The 19,984-nt window shown below is 49.6% G+C and overlaps 1 protein-coding gene across 1 annotated transcript; it reads left to right on the forward strand.

Annotated features, from left to right (window-relative positions):
* Positions 1–9,993: 9,993 nt before the first annotated feature.
* On the forward strand, positions 9,994–19,923 carry MORN3 (MORN repeat containing 3; the record flags this gene model as incomplete). Its single annotated transcript, XM_079717521.1, has 5 exons — positions 9,994–10,138; positions 13,705–13,862; positions 15,620–15,779; positions 19,425–19,609; positions 19,846–19,923. The coding sequence occupies 5 exons, from the start codon at positions 9,994–9,996 to the stop codon at positions 19,921–19,923; spliced, it is 726 nt and encodes a 241-aa protein (XP_079573647.1).
* Positions 19,924–19,984: the final 61 nt, after the last annotated feature.

The following is a 19,984-nucleotide window of genomic DNA, read 5'->3' on the forward strand; positions in this document are numbered from 1 at the left end:
CTCCCTGTTCAACCAATCACTGTGTCAAAAAGTCACCTTCTGCCTCATTCCCTGCCAGCAGAGCAAGTTCAAGAAAACACGGTGGTTCCTGGCCACTGGATTTGGAGCCAACCTTCCTCAGCCTGGCATCTGGACCTCCTCACTCCCAGTCTACCCCCACTCTGTTCATAGGGCGTTCAACGCGATCTCCCATGTTGTGTGAGGCCATCCTTCCACTTTGGTCAAGACAGCGTCCGGAGTCACTACACTATCATGCGTACCTCCAGGACCTTGCCCAGGGTATTCGTATCCCTGAACCCTGCCGTCCTTCCTTTCTGAGTGTGAACTCGTCAAGGGCAGGGGCTGAATTACATTCATCTTTGAATCTCCAGTATCCAGCACAACGTACATATAAAAAAGATAACACGTTTTCTACAAGGAATCAAGTTGATGAACTGACACAGGGGACTTCCAAAACATTTCTAACTTTTACGTCACAAAATCACACTTACCTCTATGCAGACTTGTTTCTTTTCCGGCTCTTATTCAACATCTCTTCCTAATGATTTCCTGACTGGGATTCCTGACTAGGACCTACTTTTATGTGGGCGAGAAGGTGTGCCCTATATATATATATATTTTAAATAATACTTCTTTTCAACCTGGCACACAGTCACCCAAATGTGTCCTTATTGAGTCCTGAAGCCTTTTAGAATATAAGAATTCATGGGGGGACTTCCCTGGCGGTCCAGTGGTTAGGACTCTGCGCTTCCACCGCAGGGGCCCAGGTTCCATCCCTAGTGGAGGAACTAAGATCCCACAAGCCCCGCGGTGCGGCGGAGAGAGGGGAAAAAAAAAAAAAGTCATGGGGAAAAAGAAAACAGGGAAAATTCTTTCTCCCTAAAACCTTTATTTAACACACATGTAAAAAAGAATAGTCTTGTAAAACGTTTCTAAAATCGAAAATTAAGTTCCAGTGATCACATTCTGGCCTTACATTTCTAGTTTCCGTAATTGTGCAGCAGGGCATTTGCGCGGCCCCGAAATTCAGCTTTCCATTCAGCCACTCTTGCCGCGCTTTCTCCCTCCGCCCTTTCGGCTTTGGAACACGATCCCGCCCACTTCCGACAGAGGCGTCCACAGCGCAGGCGCAACCCCTGGAGCCATTCACCGACCTCCTGGTCTAGTGCCGAAGTACGCGCATGTGCAGGAGGGGGGCGGGGCTGGTTAATTGGGAGGGAGAAGGCAGGTCCACGGAACTCACGCGACTGTCTCCGCCCACCTAAATAGGCAGGAGCAGCCGAGAGCCGCCTCAGGGTTAAGGCAGCGCACGCGCACTGAGTGAGGAACGTGGCGAGGAACGAGGGCAAGCCTTTACGCACGCTCATTTAAATAAGGCAAGCAGCTTCTCGCGTCAGCTCTTAACCCGCCTCCTTTCTCTCTGTTTTACCCGCCTCTGACTTTTAAAGGGCCAGAGATCTTTTTCACCGAATTGCTTAAAAAAAATTTTTTTTTTGAGAGCCTTCTGTGTGCCGGGCCCAGCTTACATTGTCTTCTGTGTGCATTTTCCAATTTTTCCTTTGTAATACGTGTCATAATTGCTTTAATATGTATATTTTTGTGTAAATTTCTTTCCCCGCCCTAATTGTACCATTCCCTTGGAGGCAATTCCCTGAAATGGGAGGCAATGTGGTGTTCTGAGCAGGTCTTCCTAGGTCAAAAAGTCTAAGATTAGATCCTGGCTCAGCCACTTAGTTTGCTCTTTTACTCTGGGTATCTTCCTTAACTTTTGTGAACCTAAGAGTTTGCAGATTTTCAAAATGAAGGTAAGGCTACCTACCTACCTACCTCATAGAATTGTTGTGAAAACACACGTACATTTTTTTTTAAACTCTGTAAAGTACCAAGTACTGTGCCTCATACCAGCTATCTACTAAATATATAGTAGTCCGTAGTCGTTAAGTAGAATTCGTCAGAAAATAGCTTTATAGTTTCTGTAACATGGTTCCAGATGGTTCTTCAGGAGGATTTAACTAATTGCCAGGATGGCTAGTGGTAGGTAATGGTGAATTTTTCCCCACAGTGTTGGCAATATCACAGTCCATCATTTTTACATATTTTTCTAGTCTAGACAGTATGTAATGCATGGCAGGGTTATTTTAACTTTCATTTCTTTAATTGCTGGTGAGGTTGTGCATATTTCCTTGGGATGATTGATTAGCTGTATTTCTTTGCCTAACAACTATTTTCAAACACCATAATTTCCACTGGCTTATCCCGGTAGACATTATGTTAGGTTCTGACAGAGCATTTCCTTGACCAACTTAAAAAAAAAAAGGATGGGGAGCTGTGGGCAGTGAAAGGAAACCTGGCAAGGAAGGGATAAAACAAGAGATCAGAGCTCATCCCTGAAAGCAGCACTGTCCAATAGAACTTTCTATGGTAAAGGAAATGTTCTGTATCTGCGCTGTCCCCTAGGAGAGCCAGTTGCCACAAGTGCCTACTGGATACTTGGAACGTGGCTAGTACAACTGAGGAATTGAATTTTTACTTTTATAAAATCCTTTGACGGCATAACCCTAGAGATTAAGAAAGAAGGAGAGAAAGGAGAGGAAAAGAGGGGTCCCATAGAGTCACTCAGAAGTGACCTCATTCTGTTTGGGGAAGGAAAAGCACCTCTTACTAAGGAGGCTGTAAAACATTTAGGATCTAGTCTCTTATGGTCTTACATCTTGACCTTAGGATTGATTTCTAGTACTACTGTGCTGCAGGTAAGTGGCTCAGTTGAGCATAGCCGTATTTGAACAACTTTGATCCCCTAGTGTGGCAAATGAACCCAGAGGTCACCATTTGTAAAAAATTTGAAAAAATATTTCCGTTGTTCCACTTTCAAAAATATTGCTTTTGTTAAACCCAATGTTTAGTTTTTCTTGTAATACATTTTGTTAACCTGTGTAAAAGGATTAAATTTCATTATGGTTTTTAAAATGTTATTTTTATGTGAATTTAAGTGCAGCCACATATTGTTTTTTAAAACCATATGGTTTACCACTAATTTCCCAAAGTTGCAATAAACTCTAAAAAGAAAAAGAAAGTGGCCTCATATATACGATGGGACTCAAATTTAGACTTTTGGCATTGTTCCCAAGAGAGAGTCCCAGAGTCAGTCATGACAAGAATGGTGCGCTCAGTTTGCAAAAATCTATCAAGCTATATACACTGAGGATATTTCCACTTTATGTATTTTATACTTCAGTAAAAATTTAAATAACATTTTCTGCACTTTGTGTTACCCTCTTTAGGCATTTCTCTGATTTTTAATTCAGCAGAAGTCTCAAAAAAAAAAAAAAAAAGTGGCCTGTGACTCTCTCTGGACATCTGAGAGCCCCTAGAGGGCGCTCATTCTGCACCGGAGACTTTTTAAAACAGCTTTATTGAGAGAATTCACCATACAATTCACCCGTTTAAAATGTACAACCCGATGGTTCTTAGTATATTCACAGAGTTATGCATCCTTCATCACAGTCAATTTTAGAATATTTTCATCACTGCAAAAAACAAACAAACAAACCTGCCCTTTAACTATCACCTTCCCATCTCCCCATCTCCCCCTTCCCAAAGTAACCACTAATCTACTTTCTGTCTCTATAGATTTGCCTATCCTGGACATTTCATATGAATGGAAACAAACAATGTATGACCTTTTGTGTCTGGCGTCTGGCTTCTCTCACTTAGCATAATGTTTTCGAGGTTCATCCATGTTGTAGCCTGTGTCAGTATTTCATTCCTTTTTATGGCTGAATAATATTCCACTGTATGCATAGATGACATTTTTTATCCATTCCATTCTTTTTTTTTTTTTTTTTTGGCCATGCCATTCGGCTTGTGGGATCTTAGTTCCCTAACCAGGGATCGAACCCGGGCCCCGTGCAGCAGAAGCACCGAGTCCTAACCACTGGACTGCCAGGAGATTCCCCTATCCATTCATCTTTTTTTTTTTTTTTTCGGTATGTGGGCCTCTCACTGTTGTGGCCTCTCCCGTTGCGGAGCACAGGCTCCGGACACGCAGGCTCAATGGCCATGGCTCATGGGCCAAGCCGCTCCGCGGCACGTGGGATCCTCCCAGACCGGGGCACGAACCCGTGTCCCCTGCATCGGCAGGCGGACTCTCAACCACTGCGCCACCAGGGAAGCCCTCCATTCATCTTTTGATGGACATTTGGGTGGTCTCCAGGTGGGTCCTTCCTGCCACTTCTGGGAAGGCTGAGACCCAGATAGCTCAGCTCCAGAAGGCCCCATTCTCGTTTTATTTAGACAGTGCTCTCAGGAACAGACTACAGTGTGAACGTCGGCCCCTGGAGTTGACAACTCAGTAAGCATTGGACAGAACCTTAGGATTTCTTGCCGGGGTGGAGCATCCAGGCTTCTAGCCAAAGCTCTGTGCCCAGGAAAGTATATGCCTCCCCAAGGGAATGTTTATCTGTGGGTGTGTGGAGGAGTCCCTCTCACCCCAGACTACACAGGAGAACTCCCTTCATCCCAAGCTGTTAACAAGGTCCTTGAGAGGAGCCCAGCTAAATTCTAGCCACTCAAAACTGACTGCCTTTTTTTCTGGTTTGTTTTTGGCCATCTCAAGCGCAGCATGCGGGATCTTAATTCCCCGACCAGGGATCGAAGCCACGCCCCCTGCAGTGGAAACATGGAGTCTTAACAACTGGGCCTCCAGGGAAGTCCCAGTTCTAGCCATTCAAATCTGGCAAGTAATTATCAGAAGGGTGTATGGGACAGAAGACCTCAAGCTTGATGTTCCTGGCACTTCGGTATTAAGGAGTAGCCAGTCCATAGCACCTACTCAGGAGCTTGTGAGTTATGCTACCAAATTCTGACTCCATAAGGGGAATAATCTCATAGATTTGTAACCTGCCCATCCAGATTGCCTGCCAAGGCAGATAAACGTTAACCTGCCCCAGATTCTTCTCTAGGGGACAGTCCTTGCTCTCCCTGAGCCAGGGTTTGATTAGTGGTTGTAAAAGGGCTTCTTGGAGGGGTAGGACTGAGGCTTGAGGCTGTGTCTTAGCCTGGCCTTGGGAGAGAGAAAACTAGACCATTGAGGCGCGACTCAGCGGGTGGCAGGGCAGCTCTGGACAAAGCCACAGCACAGGGATAGTTTGCACCAGGATAGAACCTGCTGGAACAGCTAGCTGGCCAGGTACGTGAGTAGGAGAGGAGAATGCCTTGAGGAGAACCACAGCATCTGCGGCATGACTGGCCCTGGGCAGACTCCGGACGCTAGGTGAGCCAGTCATGAATTTGGGATTGGAATTTGGAAAGAGCCAATTAATTTCTGTGAGTGTTTGGAACCAAACCGAGGTGAAACCATGAGCATGAGAAAGGTGATGGGCAGAATGAGAAAGAGGAAGGAGACGTGTAGAGAGAGAGAGAGAATGGCTTTGCTGTTGACAGCTTTCCAACACTCTTGTATCCTTAATGAATTTCCTCAATTAGATAGTGTGAGATGGTTCTCTACCTGCAACCAAAGGAACCTTGGATAAGGCATTAAGATACACTGTATAAGTTCTGTGTCAATTACCTTCTAATGAGACAGAGAGACACCCAACAAATTAACTACAAATGATGGGATACGTGTGGAAATTAGAGCAAAAGTCCCATTCCAGTGGGAGTGAAGAGCAAAGCAGTGAAGGGGACCCCACTGGTAATCAAAGAAAAGCCATCAGGACAAGGCTTTTTCCTATGAGATGGGTAAAGAGCTTTAAAAATAATACTCAATGTGGGCAAAGGGTAAAGATGGGGGAAAAAACAGACACTCTTCTATTCTGTGTATGGAACTGATACAATCTTTCAGGAGGGCAATTTTGTGACATATATCAAGGGTTCAAAAATGCTCACACCCTTTGACCCACAATTCTGTCTCTAGGAATCTTTCTTAAGGAAATCAGCTGCGATGCATAACCACATTTAAACGGAAGGACATGCATCAGATCAACATTTAAAATGGGGAACATTGGCAATAAATCTGATGCCCATCACCAAGAGACTGGTGAAGCAACTATTCAGGTGTTAAAATGATGTTCCTGAATGTATTTCATCATGGAAAAGCTGTGCCATTCTCTGGGTCCGTTGTGTTTCTTCTATGGTCACAGGTTGGCTCCACTTTTGTAAAAAAGAAAACATGTATATATAATATTTATATGATTTGTTAAGGAACTGCTTCCAGTAGAAACTGGCTAATAGACGGTGGGGGGCGGCCTGGGGGAGGGAGTAAGTGAAGAAGCCAAGTGAGTGCAGCCTGATCCTGAGGGGAACTCTAGAGCAAAAATCATACCTCAACAAATATTCTGGGAATTCCCTGGCGGTCCAGTGGTTAGGGCTCCACGCCTTCACTGCACGGGCACGGGTTCAATGATCCTCGGTCGGGTAAGATCCCTGCAAACGGCCTGGCACAGAAAAAAAAAAAATTTTTTTTTTGGCTTCAAAGAGACAGGCAATAAATAAGGGGTGTGTGTGTGTGTGTGTGTGCGCGCGCGTGTAGTGCTACAGAGAACATGAAACAGGAATGAGGTTGGGAAAGAGGAAAACATTTCAGAAAGTATATATGGAGATTCCAATTTTAAAGAGGGTGGTCCAGAAACTCCGTACTGAGGTGATTTGAATAAAGCCCTGGAGGGCAGGGCGTGATCCAGGCCGCTATTTGGAGGAAGAAATGGCCTGGCAGAGGGCACAGAAGAGGCAAAGGCCCTGAGGCAGGAACACGCCTAGCATTTTCCAGGAACCACAAGGAAGCAAGTGTGAGGCTAGAGCAGAGTGGGACTGGGCGCACAGAGTAGGGGACAAGCTCAGAGAGGAAAGGGGAGGGAGGTGGGCAAATGACGCAGGGCTTTGAAGACACTGTAGGCCCTGTGGCTTTTACTCTGAGTGGTCAGGGGAGCCACTGTAGGGAAGTGAGCTGCGGAATGACTTGGGCCGACTTGTGTCTGTGTAAATCGTACGCATCTTCCGGGGTGGAGGGGCAATATAGCTTCCCTCCGATTCTCAGAGGAGTCTAATAAACCATCACAAAACAAAGAACACGTGTAATGTTGGCTTTCCCTTTAATTTTGCCCCTTTGTCTTTGCAACAAGGCAGAAAAGCCTTTGACACTTTCCTGCCAGCATCGGGCGTGGTATTTGCTCTGGGGAAACCGGGACGGGAGGGAAGCGGGGGTGGGGAGGGCAGTAACCTCCCGGGGCACACCGTGGCCCAAGCTCCGCGGATATCAGGTCTCCCGGGCTCGCCCACCAGCCTTTGGCCACCGGGCCGGTGCACCAGCCAGTACTCGACCTCCGCAGGCCCGAAGACGTCCTTCCTCGTCGCGGGAGGATCTACAGCCTTCCCCACACGCGGCCCCGAGCTCACAGTCTCCGCAGGAAGGGGCGGGCCCTGCCGGCTGGCTTTGCTGGGGCCCCGCGTTGCCATAGGGACCCTGGCAGGGCTTGGGACGCCCGAACGCGCGCTGCGGACGAAGATTGAGGCTGGAGGCTGCGGACGGCAACTCCACCGCTCTCAGCCCAGGATTCCAGATGCAGGATCCGCCCCGGGGGAGAGCGCAGGTGAGCCGGCGTAGGTGTGACGAGGCGCGGGCTAGCGACTGACCCCCAGCCGTCTGGGCCCTGATCCTTCTACCTTCCATGGTGGTAATTACTGTTATTCAGTATCAAAACAACACGAGTAGAGTACGCGCACCGAGTGGCAAAGCCTTCTTTCCCTTTTTTTTTTTTCTGGCCACGCAGCGTGGCTTGCGGCCACGATCTAACTCGCGCCTTGGCAGTGAAAACGCCTAGTCCTAACCACTGGACCGCCAGGGAATTCCCCAAAGCTTTCTTTTCCTATCAGGAGCTCTATGTATTAAGACCACAACCTCCTCTAGGGTAGAATCTACGTTCCTGAAAGTGTGGGACAGAGGATGAGTGACACTGATGAAGCATTAAGTATCACCCAATGACATCGTAAGAAAGTATTAGATTCTGGGTTCTCTTACGGTTCTGAATAAGCCAAGGAGAAAGTGTCAGTTTGGGGCTAATATGGCATTAACACCTTTCTGAACATTTGCTAATCTCAACTGTAAGCTCCAGTGTCTAGCTAAGACTTAAGTAATGTTTGCAAAATCTTCCTTGGATAAATGTACTGATTTTTTAAGTGAATTAACTTCAATATAAAGATTATACACATGGTACATGCAAATGGGAGAAAAAAGAAAAACATTAAATTTAGGACCTGAGACTGTTTCCCTCTGCCCAGTTTTCACCCTGGCTGTTTTCCTTGCCTGGAGTGACGTTCCCAATTCCTAGGCATGATTGTCAAAATGCGTACTAGCCGGTACAGTTGGCCAGCTTAGTCAGAATCACTGAGGTCCCTGCTGTGGCCCTACAGGGAACTCCTTGATAAGCAGGGCCCAGTGCAAAATGAAAATGTGAGGCAGTAGCTCATAAAGTATTAAGAACTTCAAAACAGCGACAATGCCGAGACCAAGTACATGCCCCTCTAAGGACCAGGCCCTGTGCAACTGTTCAGGTTGCACACCTGTGATGCTGGTCCTGGGTGGGTGGATGCCTGGGACACCAAGATCTCCTGAAACCTGCTCAGCCCTGAGGTCATTCTCATTGGTCAATAACTCTGCCTGGGAATTCCCTGGCAGTCCAGTGGTTCGGGCTTCGTGCTTCCACTGCAGGGGGCCTGGGTTCTATCCCTGGTGGGGGAACTAAGATTCCGCAGGCCACACGGTGCGGCAAACAAAAACAAAAACAAAAAAGACTTCTGCCTGCTGATGGTTAAATAGTTCACTCTAGTCCCCCACCCCCATCCCCTCATTCCCCCATCCCTCCACTCCCCCACCCCCCATCCTTGGCTGCTGGCACTGCTTGAGTGTGTGTGTGTATTTCCCATCTATGGAGCAGGATAGATGGTACCTGCTGAGGGGAAACAGGGATCCCCAGATTTGGAGACCATCTTTATCACCTTGCACAAGTCCCCTGGAGACAGACAGATAGACATGAATGTCTGCACTGGAGATCCTGGGGACATGAAGAGCATAGATGGGGGGCTCCCAGTCTGGGGAGAGACCCAAAGTCTCTCTGCAACCCCACCAGGCAGGGTGGGGAGGAGAGCCCTGGTCTGATGAAAAAAACCTAACCAGACAGACAGGAAGAGTACCTAGGCAGAGGGCAGAGGTCAGAGGCAGAGGGTGATCAACCATCCTGGTGTGCCTGTGACTGTCCCAGCTTTAGCACTGAAAGTCCAATGTCCTAGGAAGCCCCTCAGTCCCGGGCAAACCGGTACAGGGGTTCTCCCAAGAGGCAGTCTCTTTAGTTGATGGGCTCTCCTGACAGCTCACAAACCCCTGCAAAGCCAGCCCCTAGGCTTTTCTACCATCCTGTCCACCAGGCATAGGGGGCAGGACCCCGGGGGCTAAAGTGTTGGGTGTTGAGCCGGTGGTGGTAGCGGGGGTGCCCCTGTGGGCTGTGCCATCACGGCTGTCTGCCAGCCCAGACAGAGTGGCCTGGCTAGGCCCCAACTCCCCAGAGTGGGTTGTAGTGCTCACGACTGAGGGCTCCAGGCCAGCATCCACTCCGGTTGGTCATACTGGTTATTAAATATGTGACTTTCATCCTCTCCCCCGGGGGCAGCTTCTTCCTGATGTCATCACAAACCCCTCTGCTCTGTTGGTTTCCCTGGGTTCCCATCCCAAGCAATTGTGCCATCAGAACCCCCGCCCCAAGGGGCCCCTGGGGAGGCAAGGGAAGAGAGAGCCTCCGAGGGGGGTCAGTCCAGCACAAAAGAATACCCGGCAAGGGCTGCTCATCTGCCCTGGGGACTCAGAACACACATGACTCATCCCACTTGACCTCAGACTAGCGTCTCCCTGGGAAGCCCCAGGATCCTGGCATTACTTACGGCAAACGGAGCCCCTGATGTCCCTAACCCTTTGCCAGCACCCTCTGGCCCACAGAAGCAGCCAACATGCCTATCTCCAAGTGCCCGCCAAAGTCGGAGCCCCTGTGGAAAGCGTGGGACCAGAAGGCCCAGAAGAACGGACTGAGGCACCAGGTGTTTGCTGTCAATGGCGATCACTATGTGGGCAAGTGGAAGGACAACATGAAACACGGTAAGTGGGGGACCTTCAGGGGCTCAGGCGGTGAGTATGGGGTCTGGGCCATGGTGGGCAACCAGGGCCAAGGAAGCAGCTTGCGTAGCTCGCTGGGGATATAACATGTATCTCTGAGGAGTGAATGCTGACTTGGACCAACCAGGGGCCTCCTCCTGCTGGGGTTCTGGAACCCAACTCGGCCCTGGCTTCAGCTGAGCAAAGGGACCGGCAGGGGACAGAGCAGTCTTTAGGCTCCAGCCGCAGCCTCAGCCGGGACTCTCAGGACACCAGCTCATTCTCTACCTCTGACACCTGGGCTAAGCATGGGGCTGGCTAGCAGGAGGAAAAGGTGGCCCCCAGAAAGCAGCTTGCAACTGGGATTCTGGTCTTCAAACTCAGCCCTTCAAACCAGTAGGGGGCAAGGGAGGACACCCACTATCCCCCACCCCCTATACTTCCACCCACCACCCCAAGTGGCTGGGGCTCTGACTTTAACTGGGCTGGGCTCAGTTTAACTATCAGGGAGTATGGGGCTCTTTGTGATACAAACTAAGCCCTGAAGAAAAAAAATAGTTTTTATTCAAAAAAGGTGTTATGGCTTCTCAGTCCAGTCTTGCAATTCCAGATTCTCTGCTCTTAACCATTCTTCTCTCCTGCCTTCCTGCATTAAGTGCTTGAGTCCATAAAGCTGGGTCAGGATCTCAGCTCCAGTAACTATGACCTTGAGAGATCTACTACACTACTCTGAGCCCCAGTCTCCCCATCTGTAAAATGGGAATAATACCTATCTATCAAGTATTTAGCCAAGGGTCTGTGCGGAAGGGAACTTCTGGAGTGTTCTCGGAGGGCTGACCACGGCAGGGATCACTACTTAGAGCTTCCTTGTCCAAGAAGGCCCCCAAAGTTGACCTCACCCAGTGTGTAACACAACACCCACCCTCAGCACTGACTTAAAGGCCAGGGTTTAAGCAGCTGCTTGGAGCTCTATGTGCGGTTAAAGATGTCTGCCTGCATGTTTCAATCCTTGTGGGCAGCCTGTAGTGTGGACAGAGCCCTGTACTAGGAGTCAGGACCCTGAAGTTCTGAGCCTGGCTCTATTACTGAGTAGCTGTGTGACTTTGGGTAAGTCATTTCCCATTCTCTGGACTTGGCTGCCCTACCTGTGATATGACCTTGTGGGCTGGTGTGGCCCTCTGAGCCCTCCTGTGTGGGTCCTGCCTCCCCTCAGACCCTGGAGGCATAGAGCTGATGGGGCTGGGGCTGCAGAAAGCAGATCTGTCAGAGAACCCAGGTCCAATATCCCCTCTCTTGACTCACCTTTCGACCAAGCTGAAGTGGGTTGCTGTAGTATAAGCAGGCTGGAAGCAGTCAAGAGAGCCATCATTCAGGGCAAGGATAGGGTGGCCCCAGTGGTTACCCAGACCACTCACTCCACTAATACTCATTGTGCGCCTAGTCTGTGCCAGGCCCTATACTGGGCATCTGGAATAATCCCAACACTCAGGGTCCTTCCAGTCTCACTGACAACCTGCACAGTAGGTAATGTCCCATTTTACAGATGAGGAAACTGGGGGCTCAGAGAGAGGAAGTGACTTACTCAAGGCCACACAGCTAAAAGTGGTATCATCGGGATGTAAAGGGGACCGGAGAGAAGCCATGAAAGGAGCCATGAGAACATGTTTGAGCCGAGCCCAGAGGATGAAAATGATTAGCCAGGCAGGGGGGAACATGTCTTCTAGATGGTGGAATCAGAGATGGGGGGATGTTTTTCACTACTACCTCTTGTTCAAGGAACGGACTGGAAGCCAGTGGGCTGGAACACAGAGAAGGAGGGGAGAAAGGGGCAGGTTAAGAGGGCCAATCATATAGGGCCTCTTAGGCCTTGGTAAGTTCTGCCTTCATCTGGGAGACAAACAGTCTCATTGGACCAACTTGGTCACATGCCCTTCACTGAACCAGTCACAGAGGCCTGGGTGGATAGAATACACTGATTGGCTAGGCTTGCCAGGAGGAGAAGTCAGCCCCATGCACACCTCAGGGACTGAGAGGGAGGGCTGCGTCCCCAAAGGAAATAAACTAGAAGGAGGACAGATGTAAACCCTCAAGGGCAAAAATCATTGATATCATCTTTTCTATTTGCAGGCATTGTCCTAAGTGTTCTACATATATTAATGAATTTAGTGAACAGAACAACCCCATGAGATACTCTTATCCCCATTTTACAGATGAGGAACCTGAGGCCCAGAGAGTTAAGTTACTTGCACTAGATCAAAAAGCTCACAGGGACAATGTTGGATTTGTTCCTGAGCTACCAAGGACCAAGACATGAGTTGGCGTGCATAGGTACTCCGCAAATATTGTATTCATCTCTTTGTTCAACAAATATTGGTCACCTACAACATGCCAGACACTGTTCTTCCGTGCTGGATATAGAGCAGTGAACAGAACAGACCAGTCTGTGCTCTTGTGAAGTGTACATTCTCCTGGAAGAGAGAGACAATAGACAATAAATGATAAATAAGTGAATTATCTGTTACGGTAAGAGCTGACAAGTGATATGGAAAGAAACAGAACAGGGTAAGGGATTAAAAGAAGCTTATATGGAATAATTTTAAACGGGATGGTCAGGGTAGGCCTCATTGAGAAAATGAGATTTCAGCAAAGACTTGCAGGAGGTAGGGAGTGAGCAAATATAGAGGGAAGACTTTTCCAGGCTAAAGGAGAAGCAGGTACGAAAGCCCTGAGGCGAAAGCATAACAGGTGGGTTCCAAGAACAGCATGGAAACCACAGTGGTTGGAGGGCAGAATGGAAAACAGGAGTGGAGGACACAGAGAGGTTGGAGTAGTAGGAGATGGGTCTCCATGTGTGTTCAGGAGAGCTGAGGAAATATGCAGAACATTTTCTAAAACTCCTGACCATCTGGTGTATCCATTCAGTATTATTAAAAGATGAAGCTTGGGACTTCCCTGGTGGCGCAATGGTTAAGAATCCACCTGCCAATGCAGGGGACAAGGGTTCAAGCCCTGGTCCGGGAAGATCCCACATGCCGCAGAGCAACTAAGCCCACGCGCCACAACTACTGAGCCTGTGCTCTAGAGCCCGCGAGCCACAACTACTGAGCCCGTGTGCTACAAGTACTGAAGCCTGCGCGCCTAGAGCCCGTGCTCCGCAACAAGAGAAGCCCCTGCAATGAGAAGCCCACGCACCACAACGAAGGTTAGCCCCCGCTCACCGCAACTAGAGAAAGCCCACGCGCAGCAACGAAGACCCAATGCAACCAAAAATAAATAAATAAAAATTTAAATTTAAAAAAAGATGAAGCTGAAACACTGAAGGGGCAGATTTCTGCTTGGGGTCTGCTGTGTCCGTTTGGCTTCAGGGCAAAGGGCTGTAGAAATAGAACTTTCTTTGGGTTTTCCTGGGTGCTGGGGGTCTAGAGACCGGGCACAGACCCTGATCCAGTTCTTGAGAATTGTCCAGTCTAGGAGCCCCTGAGGCCCAGGCAGACACAGCACCTGCCTCCCGGCACCCCCAGCCCCATAAAGGCCATGTCTACCATGTTGGCTCATCTTTGTGTCCCTAGGGAAAGGAACACAGGTCTGGAGGAAGAACGGAGCCATCTATGAGGGGGACTGGAAATTTGGGAAGAGAGATGGCTATGGCACCCTCAGCCTTTCTGACCAAGAGCCCGGAAGGTACAGGAGAGTCTACTCAGGCTGGTGGAAAGGCGATAAGAAATGTGTGAGTGGTTCCCATCATGCCCTGGGGTGTGGGCCAGGCTGAAAGCAGGCTGTATGTGTGTGTGGTGGTGGGGGGAACAGTCAGAGAGGCCTGGGAGAAAAGGGTGGGGGGATCTAGGGGAGGAGAACAGGGTTGCTGTGTGGGTGGGAGAAGGAAGGGGTGGGGGAACATCAAGGCTTCTCAGAACAAAACCCAGGAAGCAGGAAGCAAGAGGAGGGGGCCCAGGGAGGAGCCCATGAAACCCTGTGGTTGCAAGAAGCCAGCCAGGCTGTGAGGGGCCAAAGTCTCCTCCCAACCTCCCCACTCATTTCCTGGCTTTCTTTTCCCCTGGCATCCCTTTCTGAGAACCCCCCTTCTGTTGGGGCTGGATAAGAGGTGGCAGCGGGGGTTTGGAAGAGTGGGAGCAAGAAAGAAAGCAGAGGCCACACCCTTGGCCAAGAGAGGAAGGTCTTGAGGGATAGAAACCAGCCAGAGGCATGCCCCCAACCCATAAACACCTGAATCCTCCCACAGGTCGTGGAGACAGGTAATAATACAGTACTGCTATCGAACAACAGCTGCTGTAACCCTGGAACATGATATAGTGTAAACTCTCACATCAACAACGACATCAGCAGCATCATCGTTATTATTATTCCCGTTTTACTGATGAGGAAACCAGCTCAGAAAGGCGCAGAAGGTGAAGTGCCTTGCTTGGGGTCACACCACTGGCAAGTTGTAGAGCCCAGCATTTCATGATCTCTACTCTCAAAATGTTTATTGGCCAGTGGGGATAAAGCTCCCAAAATAAATATTTTACATATAATATGGTGCTAGGATAGAGGTTTTTACAGAAAGTCCAGAGGCAGTTCATTGAGAATTCAGGGCAGGCTTCCTGTAGAAGGTGACACCATAAGATGCAAGGAGTTAGGGAGTAAAAAAGGAGAAGAGGGGCTTCCCTGGTGGCGCAGTGGTTGGGAGTCCGCCTGCCGATGCAGGGGACGCGGGTTCGTGCCCCGGTCCGGGAAGATCCCACATGCCGTGGAGTGGCTGGCCCGTGAGCCATGGCCGCTGAGCCTGCGTGTCCGGAGCCTGTGCTCTGCAACGGGAGAGGCCACAACAGTGAGAGGCCCGCGTACCTAAAAAAAAAAAAAAAAAAAGGAGAAGAGGAAATACCAAAAGGAAGGATATAATAAACAGCAAGGTGTGTCTGCCCACAGGGTTGGGAGTGAGGCCTTGAAGGTTATGTAGGGGATGAGGATGTTGAAGAGTAGACTTGGGCTGCATAACCCAACCTCTTCAGGTGTGATCTGCGGGGAGTTTGTGGTGATTCTCTGCGGCTGCGTGATAAGTGCTTATGTCCATTTTTCTGGGGAGAAAGTCCGTAGCTTTGATCTGATTGTTAGGCATCTGCGACTTTTAATAGGGTCAAATCAGAGCTGGGGAGACAGGGCAAATGTGATCGGATAGACAAGGTAAAGATCCTCCTAGGAGCTGTATGGCAGATGCATGGGGTCAGGGGAGAACGGGAGAGTGGAGGAGGAAGACCAGTGAGAGGGATGAAATGATGGTGGGCTGCAGGAAGGCAGTAGCACAAGGATAGAGGAGAATGGACGGCCTGGGAGATTTTTCGATACACGACCGATCGTCAGCTTGGATGTAGGGCTGGGGGAGGAAGCAGGGGAGAAGCCCAGGTGTGTGGCTTGGGTGCCAGGGAGGATGGTGGGAGTTCCTAGTGGTGTGGGACGTCGTGAACAAGGACACCTTCGTGCTTTCAGGGCTATGGGATCCAGTTTTTCGGACCCAAGGAGTATTACGAGGGTGACTGGTGTGGCAACCAGCGCAGCGGATGGGGCCGCATGTACTACAGCAACGGAGACATCTACGAGGGCCAGTGGTGCAATGACAAGCCGGAAGGGGAGGGCATGTTACGCCTAAGTGAGTGCTTAGCCCCGCCCCAAATGGCCTGTTGACCACGCCCACCCGGCCACGCCCTCAAGTCACACTCCTCTGGGCCCCGAATGGCCACGCCCCATCAGGCCAAGTCCCCGGCAAAGCCCTGTCCCGTCTGGGTTAAGCTGAATGACAGGAGCCGGTCCTTGCCCTCAGGAAGTTTATACTCTAAAAGGGGAGCCTAACAATAAATATAAACAATTAAGACATTGTCTTATGGTCGTAATAATCATAACCTACACTTATACAGCCCTAAACTCATTTAATCCACAATGCAATCCTATAAGATAGGTGCTCTCATCACCTGCACTTTACAAATGAACAAAGGCACAGAGAGGTTAAGTCATTTGCTCAAGGTTACGCAGTCTGTTCTGAGGTCAAAAGTGCTAAGGAATTCCCCTTGAAAACAGGAAGACGTGTTGGAGGATGACAAAGGAGTTGGGGTCAGGGCTGTTTAGATTGGCTTATGGTCTCTGACGGCCTCCCTGAAGAGGTGTTGTTTGAATGGAGAATGGAAGGAGAAGGAAGCGGGATATGTATTGCGCTGGGGAAGAACATTCCCAGGCAGAGGAAAGAGTTCTGAGAAGCTCGCATTTGTATCAGGACTTAATCCATTCTCTACAAAGCAAACAGAGCGAGCTTTTCATAAATTGGACCTTGTCACTGCCTTGCTTTCAACCTTTCCATAGCTCCCTGTTGCCCTCAGACTAAGTTCAGAGGCCTGACTGTGGTCTGTGGGGCCCAGCATGATCTGGCCCTGCTCACCACTCCAGTTTCACCTCCCCTCTTCCCCTGGACTCCCTTCTTTTTGGCCATACTAACTTTCTTTCAATTCCTCCCACTTTCTGCCTCAGGGCCCTTGCACTGCTGTTCCCTCTTCCTGGAATAGAAAGAAGATTCCCACAGGGATTTCCCTGGTGGTCCAGTAGCTAAGACTCCACGCTCCCAATGCAGGGGGCCTGGGTTTGATCCCTGGTCAGGGAACTAGATCCCACATGCTGCAAGTAAGAGTTCGCATGCCATGACTAAAAAAAAACAAAACAAAATAATTCCCTAATGCTGCAACTAAAAGATCCTGCATGCTGTAGGGAAGATCCCGCAGGCAGCAACAAAGATCCCATGTGCCGCAACTAAGACCTGGTGCAGCCAAATAAATAAATATTAAAAAAAAAAAAAGAAGATTCCCCCAGATCTTTGCATTCGTACATTCCACCTAAAGCACATTCTTCTAATTATTCTCAGCACTTGATTCCTTTCCTTCTTAGAACTAGGTGTATAATCTTGGGCGAACTGCTTTGCATCTCTGTGCCTCAGTTTCCTCTCCTGTAAAATGGGAATAATGGCAGTACCCACTTCATAGGGCTATGGGGAGGATTAGATGAGGGAGTCTGTGTAAAGTGCTTAGAACAGGGCCTGGCACGTAGTAGGCTGTCGATAAAGCTAGTATCATTGCCCCTCCAGACTGTGAGCCTGCAGAAGGACTGGGAATGTGTCTGTTTTGTTCCCCACTGTTTCCCCAGTGCCTGCCATGTAGTAAGTAGATAGTCTTGGTGAGGACACAAACCAGAGCCCAGTCTCCTGAAAACTCAAGATTCCAACTTCCAAAGAGATTTTTTTTTTTTTGGCTGCGTTGGGTTTTCGTTGCTGCGAGCAGGCTTTCTCTGATTGCAGCGAGCAGGGGCTACTTGCAGTGCATGGGCTTCTCATTGTGGTGGCTTCTCTTGTTGCGGTGGCTTCTCTTGTTGCGGAGCACAGGCTCTAAGCACGCAGGCTTCAGTAGTTGTGGCACATGGGCTTAGTTGCTCTGTGGCATGTGGGATCTTCCCAGACCAGGGCTCGAACCCGTGCCCCCTGCACTGGCAGGCGGATTCTTAACCACCGCGCCACCAGGGAAGTCCCTCCAAAGAGATTTGACTAAACCAAGGCATTGGGCAGCTGGGGAGGGTTAAGGGCAGCCACTCTGTCATTCTCAATCCCCCGTGCATCCGCCTCCGTGCCTGATTTCAGTGTGCATCTCCTAGCAGTAATAGCCTGCTTTCAGTGAGCACCTTCTGTGGCCCGCACAGTGAAGGGGCTCTGAGTGCACCGTTTCTAAGGCTTGGACTCTGGAGCCGGCCAGCCTGGGTTCAAATTCTAGCTCAAGCTCTTACTAGTTGTGGGACCCTGGGCAATTAATTTCTTTACACTCTCTCGGCTTCATTTTTCTCAACTGTAAAGTAAGGAAAAAATAAAGCTTAACTAGAGTTATTGTGAAGGTTAAGTGAGGTTTATGTTTGTAAAATGCTTAGCATGACACGGAATAGTAAGTGCTCAGCATCAGTCCATCCTTGTATGAGCTCAGCAAACTATTGGCCAAATCCAGCCCAACACGTGTTTTGTAAATAAAGTTTTATTGGCACACAGATGTGCTCGTTCAGTTACGTATTGTCCACGGGCTGCGGTTTTTTTTTAAAATTAATTTATTAACTTATTTTTGGCTGCGTTGGATCTTTTTAAATATAAATTTATTTTATTTTATTTATTTTTGGCTGCGTTGGGTCCTCGTTGCTGCACGCGGGCTTTCTCCAGCTGCGGCGAGCGCGGGCTACTCCCCGTTGCAGTGCGCGGGCTTCTCATTGCGGTGGCCTCTGTTGTGGAGCACAGGCTCTAGGCACGCGGGCACGCGGGCTCTAGAGCGCAGGCTCAGTAGTTGTGGCGCACGGGCTTAGTCGCTCCGCAGCATGTGGGATCCTCCCGGACCAGGGCTCCAACCCGTGCACTGGCAGGCGGATTCCCAACCACTGTGCCACGAGGGAAGTCCCCACGGGCTGCTTTTGTGCTGCAATGGCAGAGTTGACCATGGGCAGCAGAGACCCTATGGCCCGCGATGCCGAAAACACTATCTGCCCCTTTGCAGAAAAAGTTTGCTGGCCTCTGACCTAGAGTTTATCCAATACTCTTCTAAGTCCTGTCTGTGTATGGACTCATTTGATCTTCAGAATAATTTTATGAGCAGCTACTCTTGTCCCCGTTTTACAAATGAAGAAATGAGACAACATGGTTCAGTGACTTGCTCAAGGTCACACGGCTGGTAAGTGTCTGAGCTGAGACATGTTGGCTTTATTATTATTATTTTTGCACCACCACCACCGTGATCCAATGGGAAGTGGAATTGATTCCCGATTAAGAGCCGGGGCTCCTGATATGAGCAGGATTTGGTGTGAAACCCTGACTCTGCCACTTCCTAGTTCTGTGACCTTATGCAAATCAGTCAAATTCCTGGAGCTTTTCAAGTTCCATGTATAAAATGGAATCCTTCATCCTTCACAGAACTGTTTTTGTGAGAAGTGAGGTCAGAAACAGCATGGAACCAGGCACAGAGTAAGTGCAGGAAAACCACTGCCTGTCAGTATTATTAGCTATATTTTTTACAGCTAGGAAACTATGGTGCTCATCTAAGTTCGGGGAGGTAGTGGAGGTGAGATGTGAACCAGGTCTGAAACCGGAAGTCGCTCACACCCCAGGGCTCTATGGCTTTCTGGTGGGCATGATGTCTATCTAGCCTGGCAGTGGCAAGGGTCCAGCCCGGGTGTATGTAGTCTGGCCTGGTTTTGTGGGCCAAGACCCCTGACTCCCTGTTCTTTCCCCCAGAGAACGGCAACCGCTACGAAGGCAACTGGCAGAGAGGCATGAAGAATGGGTCGGGACGCTTCTTCCACCTGGACCATGGTCAGCTGTTTGAAGGCCTCTGGGTCGACAACATAGCCAAGTGTGGCACAATGATTGACTGTGGCCGTGATGAGGCCCCCAAGCCCACCCAGTTCCCCATTCCTGAGGTGGGAAGCTCTCCCGGATCCTGGGGCCACACACAGTCCAGGGAGAGACAAAACAGCACCCACAGCCACACCCAGCCTGGCCGAGCCCAGCCCAGCCAGGAAACAGACAAGGTTTTGTTTTCAGTCAGGGCGACCCCAGGGAGGCTGGCAGTACCCCCCAAGGCAGGCAGCGCCCCGAAGGCTGGCAGCCTGGGCCTTCCATGCTCCTCAAACCAACCCCTACTGCTTCCCTCCAGATCAAAATTCTAGATCCTGACGGCGTGTTGGCGGAAGCTTTGGCCACGTTCAAGAAGACACAGGAAGAAGGAGATTGATGCCAGGTGAGAGGCGGGCACACCTGCCACCCTCTGATGTGGTCCGGGCAGCTCCTGGGGT

Source organism: Hyperoodon ampullatus (assembly GCF_949752795.1).
Source record: "Hyperoodon ampullatus genome assembly, chromosome: 13".
Lineage (NCBI taxonomy): Eukaryota > Metazoa > Chordata > Mammalia > Artiodactyla > Ziphiidae > Hyperoodon > Hyperoodon ampullatus.